Genomic DNA, 20,995 nt, shown 5'->3' with positions numbered 1-20,995 from the left:
CTGTGGCATAGCAGCTTGTTATATACCCTAGGTGTATATATATATATATATATATATATATATATATATATATATATAATATTTTCTTTCAATATATGAACATACTATTAGTTGCATGGTTTTTGGACTTATATGACATACACTGTCATTATCATTGTCAAATTCAAAGTACAGTAAAACACACTTATAACAAAGTCCCAGGGACGACCAATTTTAATTCGTTATAAGCGTAATTCGTTATATCCGTCAAGTTTACAACATGTAATTAAGTCACAGGGTATGAAAATCACTTCGCTGTAAACGTCAATTCATTATAAACGTGTTCGCTATAACCGTGTTTTACTGTATTATATACCAAGATATAATTATATTTTTTTTCTTTTGACTGACAATGTACCTCCAAAAAAAACCCAGAATCAACAACCTCTTCATTTTCCAATGGGACATACAGATCAGTCAAAGTTCTAAGAAGTCTAATCACTTCATCAGTTTTATATTCATTAGTATCAAAGAGTCCCAAAGGATACTGAAAAAAAAACTATTACATTAATTATCAGCTGCTAAGTGATATGAACAATTTATTTAATTTTGTTGCTAAATTATTTGTTAGTAACAATGTCAAGAAGTATGCCAAAACTGAATGTATGTGTATGTTAAAATCAATAAGCTGAAAGGATGTAGGTCTTACTTGTGTTGTCTTTATTCCAGCAATTTGGGAATGCTTATGATCCAAGTGTTTTGGGAAGACTTTTTTCAAAGTGCTTTGTTACTTGAGGAACGTGCCTGATAATTGCTGAAGCAAAAATATATGTCAGCTCTTTCAATAACTGCTCTTGCTCAAGAAGGGAAGGGATGAATGTTAAATTATCTTCAAATCCACTTGACCCTTTTGGACTACTAGTGGAGTATCTGTCAACAATGGCATATATCTGAAACAAATGGATACTTTCTGTTTTTCTGTCTGTGGTACGATAGGACGGGAGAATGTCCTTATCCCAGTTGTCGCCCACTAATTGATATTTCCTTGTGGCCTCTTCCCTATTCGTCCATTTCACCTGTAAGTACACATAATGAATATACTGTACTTATCAAAACATGTATAATAAAACTAAAACTATTGATTTTTAACTGTTCAGTGTCTTTGTCCTCTTTAAAAATCAAGTTTTCAAATGAAAAAAAAATACCTTTAAATCTCTTAGTGCTTCATCCAACTTATCCTGCCAACTTGCAAGTTTATTGTGGAGAGTCTGGGGATGAACACTCAGTCCAACCTTACAAAGCGATTTTATGGTCTTAAATGAAAATACACACATTAGTTTTCCTTTCGCTTCAACTTTAGGAAGGTAACAACAATTTAATATTTCATTTTTATTACTCATCAGATGAGACTATTTACTTACTCTTTGAGTACAACCACCACGAGCAAGGATAAATGCTGTCATGTAGTGTAAAGCAGACATTTCTTGATTTCTGCCATGCAAACATGTAGCACTGGAAAGCATCACATGAAAGAAGGGTTTGCTCACAACTTCTGGTGGTGGACTTTGTACCATGGATGAAATAATAGACAGGGTATGTGGACATCTGTCCTGAAGATCTTTATACAGATTCTCCCACTGAAACTTCATTAAATCTTCATAGTCCTTTTTTTTGGAGAAATGACCCAGAACCTCGACGACAGACCTTGTTACACTCATCCTCTATCAATTTTGCCACTGCATTCACCACAACGTTCGGATTTGACTGGCACAAACAGTTTACAATTGTCTTATCTACATTGTTGTTGTCGACTATGGCTTTACAAAGAACTTTGTGAGGAGGAAATACAACAAGAACAAACTTTTTTCCACTAGGGTAATTAATTGACACCTACAAATACCAATGATAAAGCATTTAAAATTTGTGATATTTCTTAAAGACCGGGTTTGACCTAGTTGAATATCCACACGGACGGCAATTAAGCATATAAGGAGGCAGGCCACACCTCCGCACTGATAACACTGCAGAGAGAAGTTATTTATAGAGAGCTGCATACCACAAGCACGTGGTGGCATTTAGACAAGAACACACTGTTATCTTACACACATTTAATATATCATAGGATACGTGCACACAGATTTAATTTCTTTTACGTTTAGAGAAAACATGTTTCATAAAACGATTCCAAATGTTGTTTCTAAATTGAAATTTTTGTTTTGAATAATTCTTTTTTCCAATTTGTCTACGTGGGGATTTTGGATCACGTCTATATGAAACTGATGTGAATTTTCTCCCCACATTTTCATTCCAGTGGCAAGTTCCAAGAAAAGCCCTAACTTTATATTGTTCACTGCCAAATGCAATTCGTTTATCTTGATAAATATTCAAAGTATTATTGAAACTTTCAACAAAGTAAGTATCCCGTCCGAGCTTGAAATCATCAGGGTATTTGTAAATGATGGAGTTAACAATGACACCTCTCAGTAATTTTTCTGCTACAGGATTTTCGATCACAACACGTGAAGGCTCGTAATTTGGATCAACTCTACATCTAGAGGACGGATCACATCGTTTGTGATTATTCTTGTAGTGCTCCACAATGTTGTCAAGCAGGGCTCTCAGCGTATTTCCATCCCCTTCACAGTGCTTGATAGCCCAATAGAAATGTGTGGCCACAGGTTCTGGTTTATCGTAAAGTTCCTCAGACCAGGTTTTCCCCTCTTTGTAACGTGGACCGCTGGAAATTTGAGTCAATGCTTTTTTGACACTCTTAATTCCATGCCAAATATCATTTTGGTTGCATACAAAACCGTGTTCACGCTCTTTCACAAATTTATTTATTGCCATATTTCTGTCGTGGGTGTGAACATTTACGGAAACTTGTTTGTTATCAAGATCGTTGTAAATTTTTTCCGTTCCAAGTTTTTCGTGTCTTTGGGTGACAGGGTCCTCCGCTGTAGTGACATGCACACAATTCAAAACCTTGTGGCTTCGGTCCCCTATAGCCACCACACTTGTATCTTTAGCATTTTTCCTCCACCCATGACGTGCATCCGTTATTATGTCTATTCCGTCCAATTCATCATACATCCCAACTTCTTCCAAAAGTGCAGTGCTAATGAATTCGTCGTATTCCTCCTGAACAAACGATTTGTACTTATGGAAGAAGGAATTGCGGTTGGATACAGAGAGTACCCCAAATCCTGCTGCCTTGCAAAACCGAGAGTAATGGGAAGGTAACATCCCACTGCAGACAAATGCATGGTTGATACGTTCATTAATCAGATATTTTCCATTGGGAAGGTATGGTGATGACGCCCACAGATATACGTGTTTTGCCCGATCGGTCCTTGTACATCTAAGCTTCAAGGAAACGACATGTCCCCTTTTGGTCACCTTCTTGACTTCAAGTTTTCTGCAACAGTGTTTCCCATGAATTGCAGCAACCTCCATAAGTCTACTAACAGATGACACTGATGTAAGAAAAAAATCCTGGTTCACCTCACTTTTCTTCACATTGATGTAGGTTCCTGGGGTCTTTGGATATTCCAATTCATTCTCAACGTTTGATTTTCCCCAGGCATTAACTAGTGCATCCATGATGTCAGTATTGTTGACGGGTCTGCCTAGTTGTTTCACTAAAACTTCTCTGACTTTTTGAAGATTTTGCAACAATTCATTTTTTTTCTCCTCGTTAGCTGGTATTTTAACTTGAATGATGGTGGACGTTTCCGCTTTGTTTCTGCCATGATAAACTCCGCTAAATAATATTGATATGTGGGATGGTCACTGTAAACTTTTTTTTAGTACTTAGGTATCTTATAATGATTATATCTACTAATGCTGGACTGTACCATTATGATAATGGGGTGTGAAACGTGCCTCTTTATTTATCATTTTAATTTATTTTTCTAGCTACTTATATTTTTAAATATTAAATTAAGTGCATGTTATAATTATTGATACTTTATTTAACAGATATATATATTATATATATCGCTATCAGTTATTTAAAAAAGTAATGAAATTCTTTTAAAGTACAAAAAAACCCTGTGTACCCTGTCCAGTGTTTGTAATGGAATCGACAATTAGCTCACACTTGCACAGCTTTCTTCACACTGTGGGGAAAACCTCCCGCCAATTGTCAATAAATCAGTCAGTTACAGAGATGAAGATAGCTAGGGGTCCAGCAGGGAACATCTGACTAACACACAAATGTAAATTAACAATAAATGTTCTGGTATGTTAAAAACTAGACATGTAAAATAGCTCTTATAAGCGAATATTTCCTCAATAAATTTAAAACAAGAGGCCCATGGGCCACATCGCTCACCTGAGGAACAATAGGTATGATAAAATCAGCTTAATGGAGTCATAATACAAACAATCTGGACAATGTACAATAATACATGTAGATCCTGTATAAATAAAATCCATTTTCCCCCCTGGATATTCTTATGCTTATATTCATTAGTCCCTTTTCTAACAGAATGATTTTATAGTCATATCACATGTTGAGTATTGCAGTCCTCAAAAAGATCCCTTACAATTGTTTATATATGAGATATTAAGCTACATCAAACTCTGAACCTTCTTGTGAGGCCAAAGAATTGTCCTGGAGCCAAAGTCTTAACAATTATAAAGAATCTTCTGGCTGATTAGTTTCTGAGAAGAAGATTTTAAAAGATTTACTCTATATATCCCTATGTAAAACTTTAACACCCCCCCCCATCCCCAATGTGGGCTCACCCTACCCCCAGGGATCATGTTTTCACAACTTTGAATCTACACTACCTGAGGATACTTCCACACAAGTTTCAGATTTCCTGGCTGATTAGTTTCTGAAAAGAAGATTTTTAAATATTTACGCTATATATTCCTATGTAAAACTTCAACCCCCCCATTGTGCCCCACCCTACCCCCAGGGATCATGATTTTCACAACTTTGAATTTACACTGCCTGAGGATGCTTCCACACGAGTTTCAGCTTTCCTGGCTGATTAGTTTCTGAGAAGAAGATTTTCAAAGATTTACTCTATATATTCCTATGTAAAACTTCAACCCCCCCCCTTGGTGCCCCACCCTACCCCTGGGGGTCATGATTTTCACAACTTTGAATCTACACTACATGAAGATGCTTCCACACAAGTTTCAGCTTTCCTACCTGATCAGTTTCTGAGAAGAAGAATTTTAAAGATTTACTCTATATATTCCTATATAAAACTTTGACCCCCCATTGTGCCCCACCCTACCCCCAGGGATCATGATTTTCACAACTTTGAATCTGCATTACCTGAGGATGCTTCCACATAAGTTTCAGCTTTCCTGGCTCATTAGGTTCTGAGAAAAAGATTTTAAAGATTTACTCTATATATATAAATTCCTTTGTAAAACTTCGACCCCCCATTGTGGCCCCACCCTACCCCCGGGGGTCATGATTTTCACAACTTTGAATCTACACTACCTGAGGATACATGTACTTCCACACAAGTTTCAGCTTTCCTGGCTGATTAGTTTCTGAGAAGAAGATTTTTAAAGATTTACTCTATATATTCCTATGTAAAACTTCGACCACCCCATTGTGGCCCCACCCTACCCCCGGGGGTCATGATTTTCACAACTTTGAATCTGCATTACCTAAGGATGCTTCCACATAAGTTTCAGCTTTCCTGGCTCATTAGTTTCTGAGAAGAAGATTTTAAAGATTTATTCTATATATATAATTTCCTTCGTAAAACTTCGACCCCCAATTGTGGCCCCACCCTACCCCTGGGGGTCATGATTTTCACAACTTTGAATCTACACTACCTGAGGATGCTTCCACTCAAGTTTCAGCTTTCCTGGCTCATTAGTTTCTGAGAAGAAGATTTTTAAATATTTACTCTATATATTCCTATGTAAAACTTCGACCACCCCATTGTGGCCCCACCCTACCCCCGGGGGTCATGATTTTCACAACTTTGAATCTACACTACCTGAGGATGCTTCCACACGAGTTTCAGCTTTCCTGGCTCATTAGTTTCTGAGAAGAAGATTTTTAAAGATTAACTCTATATATTCCTATGTAAAACTTCGACCACCCCATTGTGGCCCCACCCTACCCCCGGGGGTCATGATTTTCACAACTTTGAATCTACTCTACCTGAGGATACTGCCACACAAGTTTCAGCTTTCCTGGCTCATTAGTTTCTGAGAAGAAGATTTTTAAAGATTTACTCTATATATTCCTATGTAAAACTTCGACCCCCCATTGTGGCCCTACCCTACCCCTGGGGGTCATAATTTTCACAACTTTGAATCTACACTACCTGAGGATGCTTCCACACAAGTTTTAGCTTTCCTGGCTGATTAGTTTCTGAGAAGAAGATTTTTAAAGATTTACTCTATATATTCCTATGTAAAACTTCGACCCCCCATTGTGGCCCTACCCTACCCCTGGGGGTCATAATTTTCACAACTTTGAATCTACACTACCTGAGGATGCTTCCACACAAGTTTCAGCTTTCCTGGCTGATTAGTTTCTGAGAAGAAGATTTTTAAATATTTACTCTATATATTCCTATGTAAAACTTCGACCACACATTGTGGCCCCACCCTACCCCCAGGGATCATGAATTTCACAACTTTGAATCCACACTACCTGAGGATGCTTCCACACAAGTTTCAGCTTTCCTGGATCATTAGTTTCCGAGAATAAGAATTTTAAAGATTTACGCTATATATTCCTATGTAAAACTTCGACCCCCCATTGTGGCCCCACCCTACCCCCGGGGGTCATGAATTTCACAACTTTGAATCTACACTACCTGAGGATGCTTCCACACAAGTTTCAGCTTTCCTGGCTTTCTGGTTCTTGAGAAGAAGATTTTTGAAAATTTCTCGAAATTTTTCATTAATTTCTAATTATCTCCCCTTGAAAACGAGTGTGGCCCTTAATTTTCACAACTTTGAATCCCCCTTGCCCAAGGATGATTTGTGCCAAGTTTGGTTGAAATTGGCCCAGTAGTTCTTGAGAAGATGTTGAAAATGTGAAAAGTTTACGGACAGACGGACAGACGGACAGACAGACAGACGGACAGACGGACAGACGGACGACAGACAAAATGTGATCAGAATAGCTCACTTGAGCTTTCAGCTCAGGTGAGCTAAAAATAAGAAATATGATTATGATCAATTATGAAGCATCCCTTAGTACACCCAATTCCAAAACATTTCCCTCCAAAACAAAGCGCGGTCAGGCCATCTCATAATGAAAATGGAGGAAAATGAGGAAACAAGTGTTATATCATTGCGAGTCAATTCTGAGCAAAAAGAAGCTATTATTCAATTTTTTAATTTCAATGACTGGGATTTAAATGAAGTGAATCAAGAAGATGCGGACAGTAACATTGAAGAAACTGAGTTTGAAAGAACATTCCGTATTTCACAGAATGAAAACTGCGAAGAATGTCAGCATTGTTTATGTAGACCATGTATCACAGATGAAAATAATAGACAGATGTGGTGGTTATCAGAGCCAGTTAGGGCAAACGAACGAAATAGGGTCCTGAGAAAAGAAAAATACAAGCTTTTCTGGACAATGCTATTTCACAGGGGAGTGTTTATGGACACAAGATACAAATCTCGGAAAACAGAGTCATTGCAGGCAGATCCCAGACTAAGAGATGTTGTATGCCATCGCAGAGATATTTTGCCACAGTGTGTTTTAAAACTTGTGCGATTCTGGTATCCCAATCCGAAAAATATTCCATACATGGGACATCGCTGGAAGTGAAATCATTAATTGCTGAATTATTAATTTTTATTCGTTACTATTATTTATTTATATATTTACAAAAGAAAAGAATTAGCATACAGAAGTTATGTCATCGTGCTGTGACCGCTATCATGTGTGGACTGGTATCATCTTTGCGTGGCCATACCACTCGCTGATTCCGATAAGGCTAATGATAAACACTAAAACGGACTGCTGCTGAGACGGTTGTTTACGCCGTATGTGTTCTTTATCTTGGAATCTGTTTATAGTATGAAAGAGTTATAGTGTAAATAAATAATTACAGGAATACTGAGCTTTTTATTTTACGGTAAGACTGTCAGCCATTTGCATGCGTCCATGGTGATGTGTATTTCCGGTAAAAATGTAAACACAGAGTGAATGTCTGAGCTGTCAATCAAAACCGGTAGAAGTTTAAATTTCAAGTCGCTTCAGATTTTCAAATTAAAAATACAAATTTATCAGATGGTATTTTAATGTTCTGTGAATTCTTGAACATTTGCTTCAGTTAACTTTAGTTACTGGACAACTTTCAAAAGATGAAAACAAATGAATAATATAAAAAATCAAAAATTATCCCTTCGAAGTGAAAGCTGGCAAGAAAATTGAAATATCCTCCATTTTTCTCATTGGCTGCTATTTATACCCCAGACCCGGTCTTTAAAGCTTGTATATACAGTGCAGGTGTAAATCCTACCAACTTCTGCGATGAATTTTGATTAAAAGTAACATCAGTATTTGGGAAGTTTTATCATCAAAATAATTATAATATTTTCTTTCCAAGTCATTTTCAATTATTGTTTTAGCAGAATTATTGTTTTAATCACTTATATATATCTTAGTATTTAAAAGTAATCTTACCATATCTAGCTAATCCTGTGAAATTGTAATTTGGCAGGAACAAACAGGAAATTCTTGAAGAAATCAAATTGAAACAACTGGAACAAAGAAGCAAACTAACAACATTCTACCAATTGCAAACATTGGAACACAAAAATAAAATATAAAAACACATGAATGATTGTAAATGCTATTATACATGTACATATAAGAAATTACTGAGAAATAAAATTCTAAATAAACAGTTATTTTTAATTTTCTTTACTGGGTTTGCTGTAATATCATTTACAATACATGAATGGTTTTTTTTTAGAATGAACATTGAACTGGATAAACAAATTCAATTAAAAAATACATGCATTTGATAAATAACAAATCTAACTTAATGAAGTCTCACCTCTATTTCCCCTTGGACTCGCAAAGTCTGGCTAGACAGTTCACATTTTTTTGAGATATCTGAAATAAATATTAAATGAACTTTATTTATGATCTAGCATTTATTGTTTTAACTAAATATTTTTTTCACACACCATTAATAGAACATGTAGATAAGATTTGCACATAAAATATTTTGAGATAAATCAATTCCATCATCAATGATCAATATACCTTCTCTTGAGTGATCTGTTGGGTCAACAAAAAATAGAGACTTCTTTGCTGTTTTTTTGTTTTCTATGTTGTCAGGGCCTGTAATTAATAAGTATGACAATTAGTACTTGTTTCCTCATTGAGGAAAATTCATACTTCTAAAAATTGTCCTTCTATATACATTACGATCATTTTCAATCAACAAGTCAACAAAACATTACACAATGAATGAAAGTTACAATATAAATTCATATGCAGGGCTGCCTTTTCTTGTGAATGTACATCAGAAACATGTAGAAACTTGTGTCAATAAAAAGGTATGCTATGGGGAATAGGACATTAGTGAAATTCTTTTTATGACCCCACCTGCCTCATCCCTTTATAATGTTTATAAATTCATTGCACATATATCCTCCCTGAAGCTGGTGCTTGAATTGCCCTCTCGTTATCATTTAACAACATGATTTAATTGAAAATACACAACTAATGAAAAAACCTTTAACATGTTTAAAAAAAATAGTTGGCAGATGCTGATGCATACCTTTTGGATCTGGCAAAATATCTCTGTACGTGGTTTTGGCCAAAACAGACTTCTTTGCTTCAAGAAGAGTTACCTGTGTAATGTAACAAAAAAATAAATGTATAATAATAACATAGTGTGATTTTTCCAACTCTAAATCTTAACCGTTTATGTTTTATTTACAATTTAATTCACATATACACATACATGTAAAAATAATAACTTGTCACCTGCAACTACATTAAGATATTGTGTCATGTGCATAAGTTAAAAAATTGTTTAACATAGCCATATACGTACGTCTGCCAGTCTTGGATGTTGGATTTCTGCACTGATTGAAGAAATTGAGAAATTCTGTTTAAATCCTGAAATCAAAATGATTTTTTGAATATATTATTGTTGAAAATAGATACATAATGGATGAAACTAAGCACTCCTGACAGAGAGAAAGCTTTATTGAGCATTTATGATTATTAAATAATAACCTTCTGTGGGATGTTTAACTGCATGAACATCTTCAGCAACAAACTTAAGTGACTTCTTTGCTTGTTTGAATTCTGTATCCTTGTGACCTTGAAGACAAATTTAATTATAAAATACAGAAATACTGTACAAGTACAGATGCATACATTGTTGTTCAATCAAATTTATACATGTACTAGCGGCGTAGCCATTGTAAACACAAGTTGAATCGCTTCATTCAGTTCATTTTTATGAAAACAGAAAACATGAAATATCCATTGTATATGTATGTATTTAAAATTAGCAACATACCCATGTGAAGTGGTTGAGTGGTACCATGTTTAGTAACATCTGACCTGCAGGTGTTCTTTAGTTCTGGGGCAGACACCTGCATAAGACATACTTTCATGAATGTTTTTATACATAATTATTTACCAAAATAATACACAAATAAATATCGTACAGTTAAACCGCATTTTGTAGTTAATTCCTCAATACAAATGCAGTCCTTTCAACAGTTCAAAATCTACGGGTACCTGGTATGTTTACCAAGCTTAAATTTGGTTGTACTGACTAATTGATATCAAATTTGATTATTACAAATATTAATTACAGCATACTATCATTTAAACAGCACCAATGAGCTATCTCCTTTTTTTAATGAGTATATAAAACAAAAACTAACCTCTGGTGATCGCAGAGCTCGTTTTTTCCTGGTTGATGATTCCGGTGTTGCCTTCAGTTTAAATTTCCTCATACTTTCTTCAAATTGCGACACCATGACTGCAATTTCTCTTCTGTATTTAAATATTTTTTCGACTTTGCTAAAGCATTTCACGCATACACCTTCTGCACTAGAATGTATGGACATCACTTCTTGAATAATATTTCGCTTTTCCTCTGTCACCTTTTTTTCAATCAGAATAATTTCTTCACCTGAACATTGCCCTCTCTATCTATCTCCTTTACAACAAACGAAAACCCACAAAGACAGCATATATCAGTCAAGCTATACACTCGTTTAGGTGTCCTCGGCGAAGAAACGATGGCAGCCGCCATCTTTTAGTTTACGCGGAATTAACAAGACGCTTTCTAAAATCCACAGAGTTCCGAAAGAACAAGACCGAACCGAGAATTTACTAGGCGACGTGCTGATTGGTCAACATCTGAGGTCACTCTGAGATGACCCCGTACGGGATGTTGTTAGATATTGTATAGCGTATCGTAGAGGAGCGGAATTACCAAATAACTCACATGTGTTTCTTCTAAAGTTTTTTTTTCTTTTTACAAGCGGCTGTTTTAAACGCTGCGATTGGATCAAACACGAGTGACAAATGTCATAGAGTAAACCTTCAATTCTAGTGAGTCAACTAAATCAAAAGTGAGGTGTAAGAGTTAATAAAATGAATAAAACATCTTAAATGAAGAGAATGTCTTCAACAAGAGTTTGACATAAGTCCACTCAATGGTAATGGTAAACTCACATTGTTACGAGCTGGCCGACAGGCTTCAAAACACCTCCAGAATTTATAAAATAAAACACCAAAAGTAACGTTTTCACAATTTATATTACACGAAATTTGAAACAGATTTATGGGCTGATAGTCGTCGTCAGGACACTGGTACACCGAACTTCACAGGTCACTCCATTCCTGTACACAAACACTACTCAGTATTCGACATTCGGGACCTGCGTACACAGAACATACACATTAAGTTACACATACACATAAAGTTCCATACAAGTATTGACTCACATGACCCACCGTACATAACAGTGAGACAACGTGGTACACGTGGCAGCGCTGCATTACATTTACTTGCATTTCACGATACATACTAATAAACCAAATTACTTTACACGTAACTTAAAATACTGTAACGACATTTACTTGCCAATTACACTGTTAGAGTCACTAAACACGACATACACATTACTACTCAAATTACGGCAGCCCTATGAATATACTCTACTCACGACAATAGATAACTAAAGAAATACTAGTAATGAACTATATAACGAACATAACAAACGAATAACTTACGAAAGGGACATTCAAACAATACAAATTACAAATAAAACACATTGAAACAACAAAGTTATCCCAGGACCATTTAATAAACAAATAGAAAGAGAATTGAATAAGTAAAATGGTTTACTCACCTCAGAAGCCGTGTCTGTATTACAAAATTAGAGAATTGAACTAACGAAACTGATAATATCAGGAAGAACGTGCAGGTGATTTTACCCGGTCCAAAGAGAGCCAAAAACCTAAACTCAGGTGGATATATACAGGTATCGAGGGGTACCAGAAAGGGTTATAGAATAAGAGGTCCAGTACAGGATAACTAAAAATAGAAAACAAATTAAAACAGCATCGTAAATGTAACAATACCTCCCCCTTTACAAGAAGTATACTTATACTTCCGAACATACATTTACGAACACTTAAAACCAACAGTTCATATGTACACAAAATAACACACATTCATTGTCTACTGAGATAATCTGCACCCTGATTATCCTTGCCTCTAATTGCAATGACTCGGTATCTATATGATTGAAGACCAAGTGCCCATCTCATGATTCTGGCGTAGATCACCTTAGCCCTATTCAAATACATCAACGACTGATGATCGGTTTCAATTAGAAATTCACGACCATAGAGATACAGTTGAAATTTGTTGACCGCCCAAACAATTGCTAAGCATTCCTTCTCGATCGTGGAATACCTGCATTCACTATCCTTCAGTTTCCTGCTGGCATATGCTACCGGAAGTTTCAATCCGCTTTCATCGTCAAACTGCATCAGGACTGCACCAATTCCTCTCTCAGAAGCATCCGTCAGAAGAAAAAATTGCTTTAATAAACATGTAAAGAGTAACACAATTGATAACAAAATTGGAATGAACTTCTTGTAAAAGGTATAATGGCCATGAACAGTTCTTAATTTACGTTTTGTGCAAGGTACATGTACCACCGCTTCATCGATTGTCTTTTCTTTGTCTGATTGTGCTTTCAATTGGTCTTTACCTACGATCTTCTGCCTATCTTTAGGGCCCAGCTCTTGGTTGATGTCCATACTCGATAACTCCTCCTTGTCCCCGACACTTGGTAATCCATATTCTTCGACCTCTTCATCTTCAGGGCGGTCAATCACAGCAGAGCTGACTGTAGCTTCATCATCTTGGTTTACATTCGGTGGATCAGCATTTCTGTCACTATACTTGGTCACCATATTTACATGAAACGTTTTTGTTTTACCTTTCACATCAATCTTATAGTCCTCTTCTTTGCCTGAATTTGACACATGACGTACTTTCTGTAAGGGGTCACATGTTTGCTGTTCTACTTTATTATCCTGTGGAGTGATGTTCTCATTTAAAATTTCCGGAACTCTGAGTTGATGATACGGTTTGAGCTTTGCTTTGGCTTGTCTTCGGGTTTCAACAGCATGAGCCTCTGACCATTGCGGATCTGGATTTCCAGGTGGTCTCACTTTCTCCACATTACCAATGATGAGGTCGTAAACTGGCTTCTCCATACACCATGCTTCAAATGTACCTGTAATATAGGGCGTGTCAATGAAAATAGAAGCAACAGGTACTCTAATAGATGAACCGTCTGCCAAAATGCATGTTTGAAACTTGTTTTTAATCACATTTTGCTCGTCAATCTTACTTGTCCGTACAACTATGCCACTGCATCCTGTGTCTCGCAGTACTGTAACGGGCTTACCCTCAACATATCCTGCTGACAATGGCATATTGTGCTGCTGCTGAAGATAGCATGATGGAGACACTGTTGTCGGAGAATCGAGTACAAATGTATTAGTACCAGTGTCTGTAGGTATTGTATTTACAAAAGATACCTGCGCTGGAAATTCAGCCTCTACTGGTGAAGTTTCCTGTGTGTCCGGTGATTCCTGGGTAGTAACCATGCCAACCTTTGGTTTTGGTCTGCACTCCGAAGCAATATGACCCACTCGGTTGCATTTGTAACAACGTCTGTCTGATTTTGGAACAAAAGGTTTGTTTGTGTTTTGATGTCTATTCTCACCTGGATTGTCTTTAGAGTTTCCAGGAACGCTTAATGTTGAAGATTGAAATCCCTGGCCTTGAATCTTGATTAAGTTTGCCGCATTGGTCATTCTTGCTTCCCGATACTGATCTGCCAACTGTGCCATGTCTTGAATACTCTTTGGCGTTCTCTCTTTCAAAAACAGAATTAGATCTCTATTACAAACATTAAGAAACTGATCACGTAAAACTAAATCAAACAATGCTTCATAAGTTTCTGCTATGTGTGCCATTTTCAACCATCTCTGCAAATAACTACTCATTCTGACAGAATACTGAACAAAAGTTTCGCCAACGTCAGGCTTAGCTGATCTAAACTTTCGTTTAAAGCCATCTTCTGTAAGTTCATAACGCTGTAGGAGAGCTAACTTCAACTTATCATAATCTAAAGCATCCTCTTTGGTTAACAATGCATAAACATCTAATGCCCTACCTTTCAAAAGTGCACTTAGACTCATAGCCCACGACGTTTTTGGCCACTGCTGTAATTCTGCATATCTCTCAAATCTACGTAAGTAACTATCCATTTCATCTTTGCCATCTTCAAAAGCCGGGATCTTTGGTCCCTTAAACTTGACACTCACCTCATCAACACCTGCAGCTTTTAACTTTTCTTTCTCGTGCATCATCTCCATTTGCTGCTGATGAGTGATTTGCTGTATCTGTAGTTCTTTGTCATGTTTTTCCATCAATCTCTTAAAATCTAGCTCCTCCTTTACTCGTTCTCTTTCCGCCTTCCGCTCTTCACGTTCTATTTCTTGTTGGAGCTTAACAAAGTCTCTAAGAGTTTCCTCCTTGTAACCCAATGACGCTCCATAATCAATGATCGATTTTAAAGACTGTGACATGATGAAAACTCAATCGACAATAACTCATACAGACAACACACTATGTGACAACTGAAAAAATGGAAACTTCCAACATACCTGTCGATACACACCTGAGTTTGATAGGACACCAATACACGATAGATATTATATTTCAAACGTGATGTGAAAACGATAACAACTTACAGACACACAACTTACTGAGGTGATGTATCTACGACGTAATTTCAGTGTCAACAGCTGACCTCTAGGTCCCGAATAACTCTGTCAAACACTTTCCTACAAAAAATTTCAAAATTAAATATAAGTACATACAAACAGTTTTAAAAAAAAACAACAAAGAATTTTGTCCAAAATAAAAAAAAATTCTAAATTACACAATAAACAAATAAATATAATTTTGAACAGTTTTATCAGTAGATAAAGAAATTCAAATTTCAAATGTTATAATGTTATGCTCAAAACGAAAACAAGAAACTGTCCTTCCGCCTGGTCAATGCATGGACTTCAAACTCGACTGGATGATCCGTCTAGATGCATTTCCCTCATAACATCGAATTTCATCATCGCTGGTAGAATGATACACTTTGAGATAATGTTCTGGTCACAGGGTGCTGACTTTCCTGAATCCCATGAAGTCGATGAGGGTCTTTAACAAATCTGTTGGTACAACGGAACACTCGATGATCCAATGAAGATTGATCCGTGCATTGAGGTGGTCTGCGCCAAAACTGTCGTCATCATGTTGAATGTTGAAGTGGAGGTTTGTCTCTGTCGACTGGATTTGAATCCCACTTCTGACACCATTTGTTACGAGCTGGCCGACAGGCTTCAAAACACCTCCAGAATTTATAAAATAAAACACCAAAAGTAACGTTTTCACAATTTATATTACACGAAATTTGAAACAGATTTATGGGCTGATAGTCGTCGTCAGGACACTGGTACACCGAACTTCACAGGTCACTCCATTCCTGTACACAAACACTACTCAGTATTCGACATTCGGGACCTGCGTACACCGAACATACACATTAAGTTACACATACACATAAAGTTCCATACAAGTATTGACTCACATGACCCACCGTACATAACAGTGAGACAACGTGGTACACGTGGCAGCGCTGCATTACATTTACTTGCATTTCACGATACATACTAATAAACCAAATTACTTTACACGTAACTTAAAATACTGTAACGACATTTACTTGCCAATTACACTGTTAGAGTCACTAAACACGACATACACATTACTACTCAAATTACGGCAGCCCTATGAATATACTCTACTCACGACAATAGATAACTAAAGAAATACTAGTAATGAACTATATAACGAACATAACAAACGAATAACTTACGAAAGGGACATTCAAACAATACAAATTACAAATAAAACACATTGAAACAACAAAGTTATCCCAGGACCATTTAATAAACAAATAGAAAGAGAATTGAATAAGTAAAATGGTTTACTCACCTCAGAAGCCGTGTCTGTATTACAAAATTAGAGAATTGAACTAACGAAACTGATAATATCAGGAAGAACGTGCAGGTGATTTTACCCGGTCCAAAGAGAGCCAAAAACCTAAACTCAGGTGGATATATACAGGTATCGAGGGGTACCAGAAAGGGTTATAGAATAAGAGGTCCAGTACAGGATAACTAAAAATAGAAAACAAATTAAAACAGCATCGTAAATGTAACACACATACAACGTCTTTATATTTATGACAAGTAGGAATACACAAGTCGGTATATGCAGGGATCACCCTGGGTTTGAATGTTGATGGGCCTATGGCCCATCAACATTCAAATCCAGGGGCCATCCGCCGGGGGTATGGGGGCCACGTTAGGCCCCCATTGGGGTCCAGAGGCAACGCCCCGGTAGGGGGACCAGGGGGGCGAAGCCCTCCCGGAAAAAAATGATTTTTATGCTATTTTGTGATATATTTCAAGTAAATTTGATGGGTCTTTGAGGGTTTTTTAAATGCAATTTCTGAAACAACCAATTTCAGTTTTTTTTTAAATAAAATAAATAATACAAAAGAATATATTTTTTTCTATTTTCATTATTAATGATTATCAGTACTAAAATATGTCATTAGAGAATTTTTAGAGACTTCATACAACAGAATATAATTGATAAACAGAATACTAATTCCTCTACCTTTTGATTTTATCGATTTAATTCTTGAAAGTTGTTGAAGAGCTAAACTAAAGGATGCAAACTTATATGCACATTACTCTACTGGGGCAATTGCAGATTAAATTTGGTTCAAATTGTAGGGACTAGTTTTGTATTCAAAGAACTCTGAGCAAAATATGAAAAAAATGAATTTCAAATGAGAGAAATTTTATTTTGTAAAGTAATAGTGATCTAATAAATTAGCTCATCAATGACATTACATATACATATCACATGTATATTATTTAAAATAATTCTTGTTTTTCTGTCTCTCCAATCTTTTAAAGCCCTATTAAAATCAAACTCTGGATCAGTGTGCCTTCAATCATAACTCTCATTAACTCGTCCACATGCTCTCCTGAGAGACGGCATCTCAATTTCATGGTTATAAGATTTTGAGAGCTAAATGACCTCTCGCAATCAGCAGTATGGATAGGATGACAAAGTGCTAATCCAGCCAGCTTTTGCATGTTTGGAAACTCTTCAGAGTGATACTGACATATAAGATTCCATAGTGAGGCCATTGAGGATCGAGGGTATTGTTGTGCTTTGACCACTCGTTTCAGAGTCATCCATTCCGTCTAATAAAAAAACACAAAACAAAAACTTTGAAGTCAAGTTTGTATTAAAATGTAACAAAATTAATTTAATTTGGCTCAAAACAAATTTTTTTTAAAATTTTTAAATACTGTACCATGGTTGCGTCAGTATTGACTATAGCCTCAGAAGTTACAGTAACCATTTCATTGGTATCTGGGTCCTTGTACAAATGGCACTGGTCTGAACCGTAGAAGATAGCGAGTTTTTGTACCTCTTCATTTCCACACAGAGCTAATTCCGTATCATCCAGAAAGCTGATTGGTCTGCGAGCTAACACAGACATGTACCGGAGAAAATCAGTTTCTGGGACCCTGTTGAAAAGATATTTTTTTAATGTTTTAATACAATGATTTAAAATCCTGGAACCAAAATAACAAATATTAAAAAATGACCACTTTACCTCTGATTAATATTTTCGATTACAGCATCAATAAATTTCTTTTTCAAACTTTCAAATTCTGTTCTACAGGACATCTTTGAAACTTTATGGGTTTCTTTATAAAAACCGTCTTTTAAATCATCAGACAGCTTTTGTACAAATAATGGTTTGCCAAGAGGATTGATGTCATTTTTCAGGTCACATAAGCTCTGAACACATTCATCTATGGAAACCTGCCAAATTTAGATTCAGAATTATTGTTAAACATAAATGACAATTTTAATGAAAACTTTTTTAAAAGTTTGTAAAAACTGAATCTAAAGAGCAAGGGCCGTCACCAGACATGCATTTTAACAAATGTTACAGGTAGGTTAGCATGCTTGCAGAGATTAACATGTAAGCACTAGAGCACAGGTTATTTTTCATTCGTCACTACAGGTCATTTATGAACAACAGACCAGGGTGTAGAGGTTATGATGAAGATGGATATAAACAAATATTTCATCGTTTATTAACAGACATAATGCACATTAATATGACATAGACTGTCACTGCAAGCAAATTGTTACCTGCAATTTCCCTCTGCATGAAACTGAAAGTAATTCAAAAATGGGACTCTTTTAACACAATATAACTAATACAAAATATATTTGTCTTAAGATACAATATAAGATACAATATTATACCTGTACAGTTCCAAGGTCAAGATCTTTCTTCTGCAAGGTAAGGCTAAGTTTCATGACAGGTTGCAAAATGTCCATCATAGCATACGTCATGCTGACAAATATTTCAGTTCCAACCTTTTTGTGGAGACCAACAGTTTTGGGATCTTTTGCATTAGAAACACAATAGGACAGCAAAGAGTCCAGCGGTCTATAAATCGAGTCCAAGGCTTGATAAAAACTCAACCATCTGACCTACAAAAGTATAATCTTTCATCAAATATGTAATATGCTTTAAAGATCTTTAAATATAAAATACAAAGTAAATTAAACCAGTAAGTTTACCTGATGAACTTCCCTGTATTTTACAGAAGGTTCATTCAGTACTTTTTGTATAGCCTCTAGTTTGTCTGCTTTGGTGGGTGAATTCTTAAAATGATAAAAAAATAGTTACAAGCGTCTCTTGAAACTTCAGCATCCCAGGTACTTTCTTAGCTGCTTGTTCCGTACACAGTGCTAGGCGATGAGCTGCACAATGCGTGTTTTGAAGATGGGGGTTATGCCGTAAAAAATGACCTGTGAGTCCCTCTTTCCGGCCAGTCATTGTCGAAGCACTGTCTGTTCCCAATTCCATAACCAATTTTACCTCTATTCCTCGTGAGTCAAGATGTTCCTTGATAGCTTCGAAAATCCCTTTACCAGTACCATTTGTTATACGAAGATCCGTAAGAAAGAGGGTAGATGGCTAAAATTAAATAACATAATGACAAATTTGACAATTATCAACTTTGCAAACATTTGACATTTTTAAAAAAATGTTTATTAATGTAGAACTTCTCATATCAATTATGTCTGGTCAAGTATTTTACATGAATATATTAGATTACAATTTTAATTAGTTACTGATATCATACTTATTTTAAATTCAAAATACCTGGAGACTGGATGGATTAATAATGCGAGCTGATATGGAGAGTTTGTGATGGTTTGCAATATCAGTGCTTTCGTCAGTTAAGATGGTAAGGTGAGGTGATCTCCTTAGCCTTTCTGTCGTGTCATTATTGATGACATTGGATATTGATTTGAGGAGATCTTTGGCAGTATTGTATGACGAATAGTCTACATGTTTGTTGACATTCAAAGAATCAATGTCTGAAACCCCTATGTCTTTCAAAAATCTTATCATACTGGAGTATTTTGATAAGGCAATACCTTCTTTTGATAACCAGTAAACCGCTTTCATAGCAATTACTATGGCTTTTTCCTCTTTGTTTTGAACATTCTCGACTGTTTTTTTCAAGTTTTCCTGCTCTCGTGGGGCCATTATTGCTCGTTGATGGTCATTAGATGCTATATGCCTTGTAAGTGTGCTTGTTCGGAAATTAGTATTTCCTGTAGTAAAAATGTTTTGCATCCCAAACTGCTTACAGTGTTTGCAAAACATTTTAGTTCCATCAAATTCCAACCACGGGTGCACAGTTAGCCACTTGGACTGGAAATGACGAACATCGTTGTCGTTGGTCTTGGTCTGTTCTTCGGAGACCTCTGCCGAGTCAGGCGATGAAAGACTTTCAGTCGATTTATTTGTAAAGAACGAAAGCTTTTGTTGTTTTGGGTCAGTTGGCCCACGTATCTTCGCCTTTGGAGGCATTTCGGGCAAGCGTCTGGATACAAAATTAGTAACTTGTACTTGTTTTGTTTCGAAATAAATAATCAAAGTTTTTATGGAAAAAAAACAATATTACGTATTAGAACATATTACATACTGAAGTATATCTTTCATATGTTTATTATTTAAATCATTACATATAATCTTAATAAATATAATTTACTCAGTATTTGGAAACAACACTAGCGTAATCTAAACGAAGGAACTATTCTGTGTACAATTCTGATTTTAGTCTTATTCAACCAGACGCTCTACTGATGTAAAGAACATACGTGACTTCAAAGAGTCTGATTGAACGAAGTAACAGCCCGCTCAGTTATGTCACACGATCGGTCAAACTTCCGCCAGAGTTCGTTGAAAATAGATCTACAGAACGGTCCAAAAATGCACCAAGATAAGAGTTTCGACCAACAGTTTTGCA

General features: G+C 36.1%; 2 protein-coding genes and 1 pseudogene across 9 annotated transcripts; all 3 read right to left on the bottom strand.

Moving 5' to 3' along the window:
* Window positions 1-7,935: 7,935 nt before the first annotated feature.
* On the bottom strand, window positions 7,936-11,312 carry LOC128169344 (uncharacterized). Its single transcript, XM_052835500.1, is given in 8 exon segments — window positions 7,936-7,994; window positions 9,203-9,280; window positions 9,723-9,795; window positions 10,002-10,066; window positions 10,187-10,273; window positions 10,476-10,551; window positions 10,849-11,075; window positions 11,078-11,312. Coding segments are annotated over 8 exon segments (810 nt in total). The 5' UTR covers window positions 11,223-11,312.
* A 354-nt stretch (window positions 11,313-11,666) lies between these two features.
* Window positions 11,667-15,814, bottom strand: LOC128169316 (uncharacterized). 8 transcript variants are annotated; one of them, XM_052835475.1, is made up of 3 exons: window positions 12,897-15,814; window positions 12,328-12,341; window positions 11,667-11,853 (listed from the first exon to the last, which is right to left on the bottom strand). In XM_052835475.1, the coding sequence occupies exons 1-2, from the start codon at window positions 15,089-15,091 to the stop codon at window positions 12,329-12,331; spliced, it is 2,208 nt and encodes a 735-aa protein (XP_052691435.1). In that variant the 5' UTR covers window positions 15,092-15,814; the 3' UTR covers window positions 11,667-11,853; window position 12,328. The 8 variants fall into 8 exon arrangements, 7 of the variants coding, with proteins under 7 accessions (XP_052691435.1, XP_052691433.1, XP_052691434.1 ...); XM_052835473.1 differs by lacking the exon at window positions 11,667-11,853 and having other exon boundaries at window positions 11,865-13,728; window positions 13,846-13,942; window positions 14,036-15,814; XR_008241522.1 differs by having other exon boundaries at window positions 12,328-15,814.
* A 1,642-nt stretch (window positions 15,815-17,456) lies between these two features.
* On the bottom strand, window positions 17,457-20,556 carry LOC128169343 (uncharacterized protein C17orf113-like; annotated as a pseudogene).
* Window positions 20,557-20,995: the final 439 nt, after the last annotated feature.

Source organism: Crassostrea angulata, unplaced genomic scaffold (genome assembly GCF_025612915.1).
Source record: "Crassostrea angulata isolate pt1a10 unplaced genomic scaffold, ASM2561291v2 HiC_scaffold_118, whole genome shotgun sequence".
In the NCBI taxonomy this organism is placed as follows: Eukaryota; Metazoa; Mollusca; class Bivalvia; order Ostreida; family Ostreidae; genus Magallana; species Magallana angulata.
Note: the sequence above shows the minus strand (reverse complement) of the source record. Positions and strands in the feature narration are given on the sequence as shown.

Excerpts from the sequence above, each read along its gene's own strand:
- LOC128169316 (XM_052835470.1), bottom strand. The coding sequence starts at position 15,091 with ATGTCACAGTCTTTAAAATCGATCATTGATTATGGAGCGTCATTGGGT. Across the intron at positions 13,943-14,035 it reads AGGCTGAATTTCCAGCGCAG|CAGCAGCACAATATGCCATT; the intron begins GTATCTTTTGTA and ends TGCTATCTTCAG.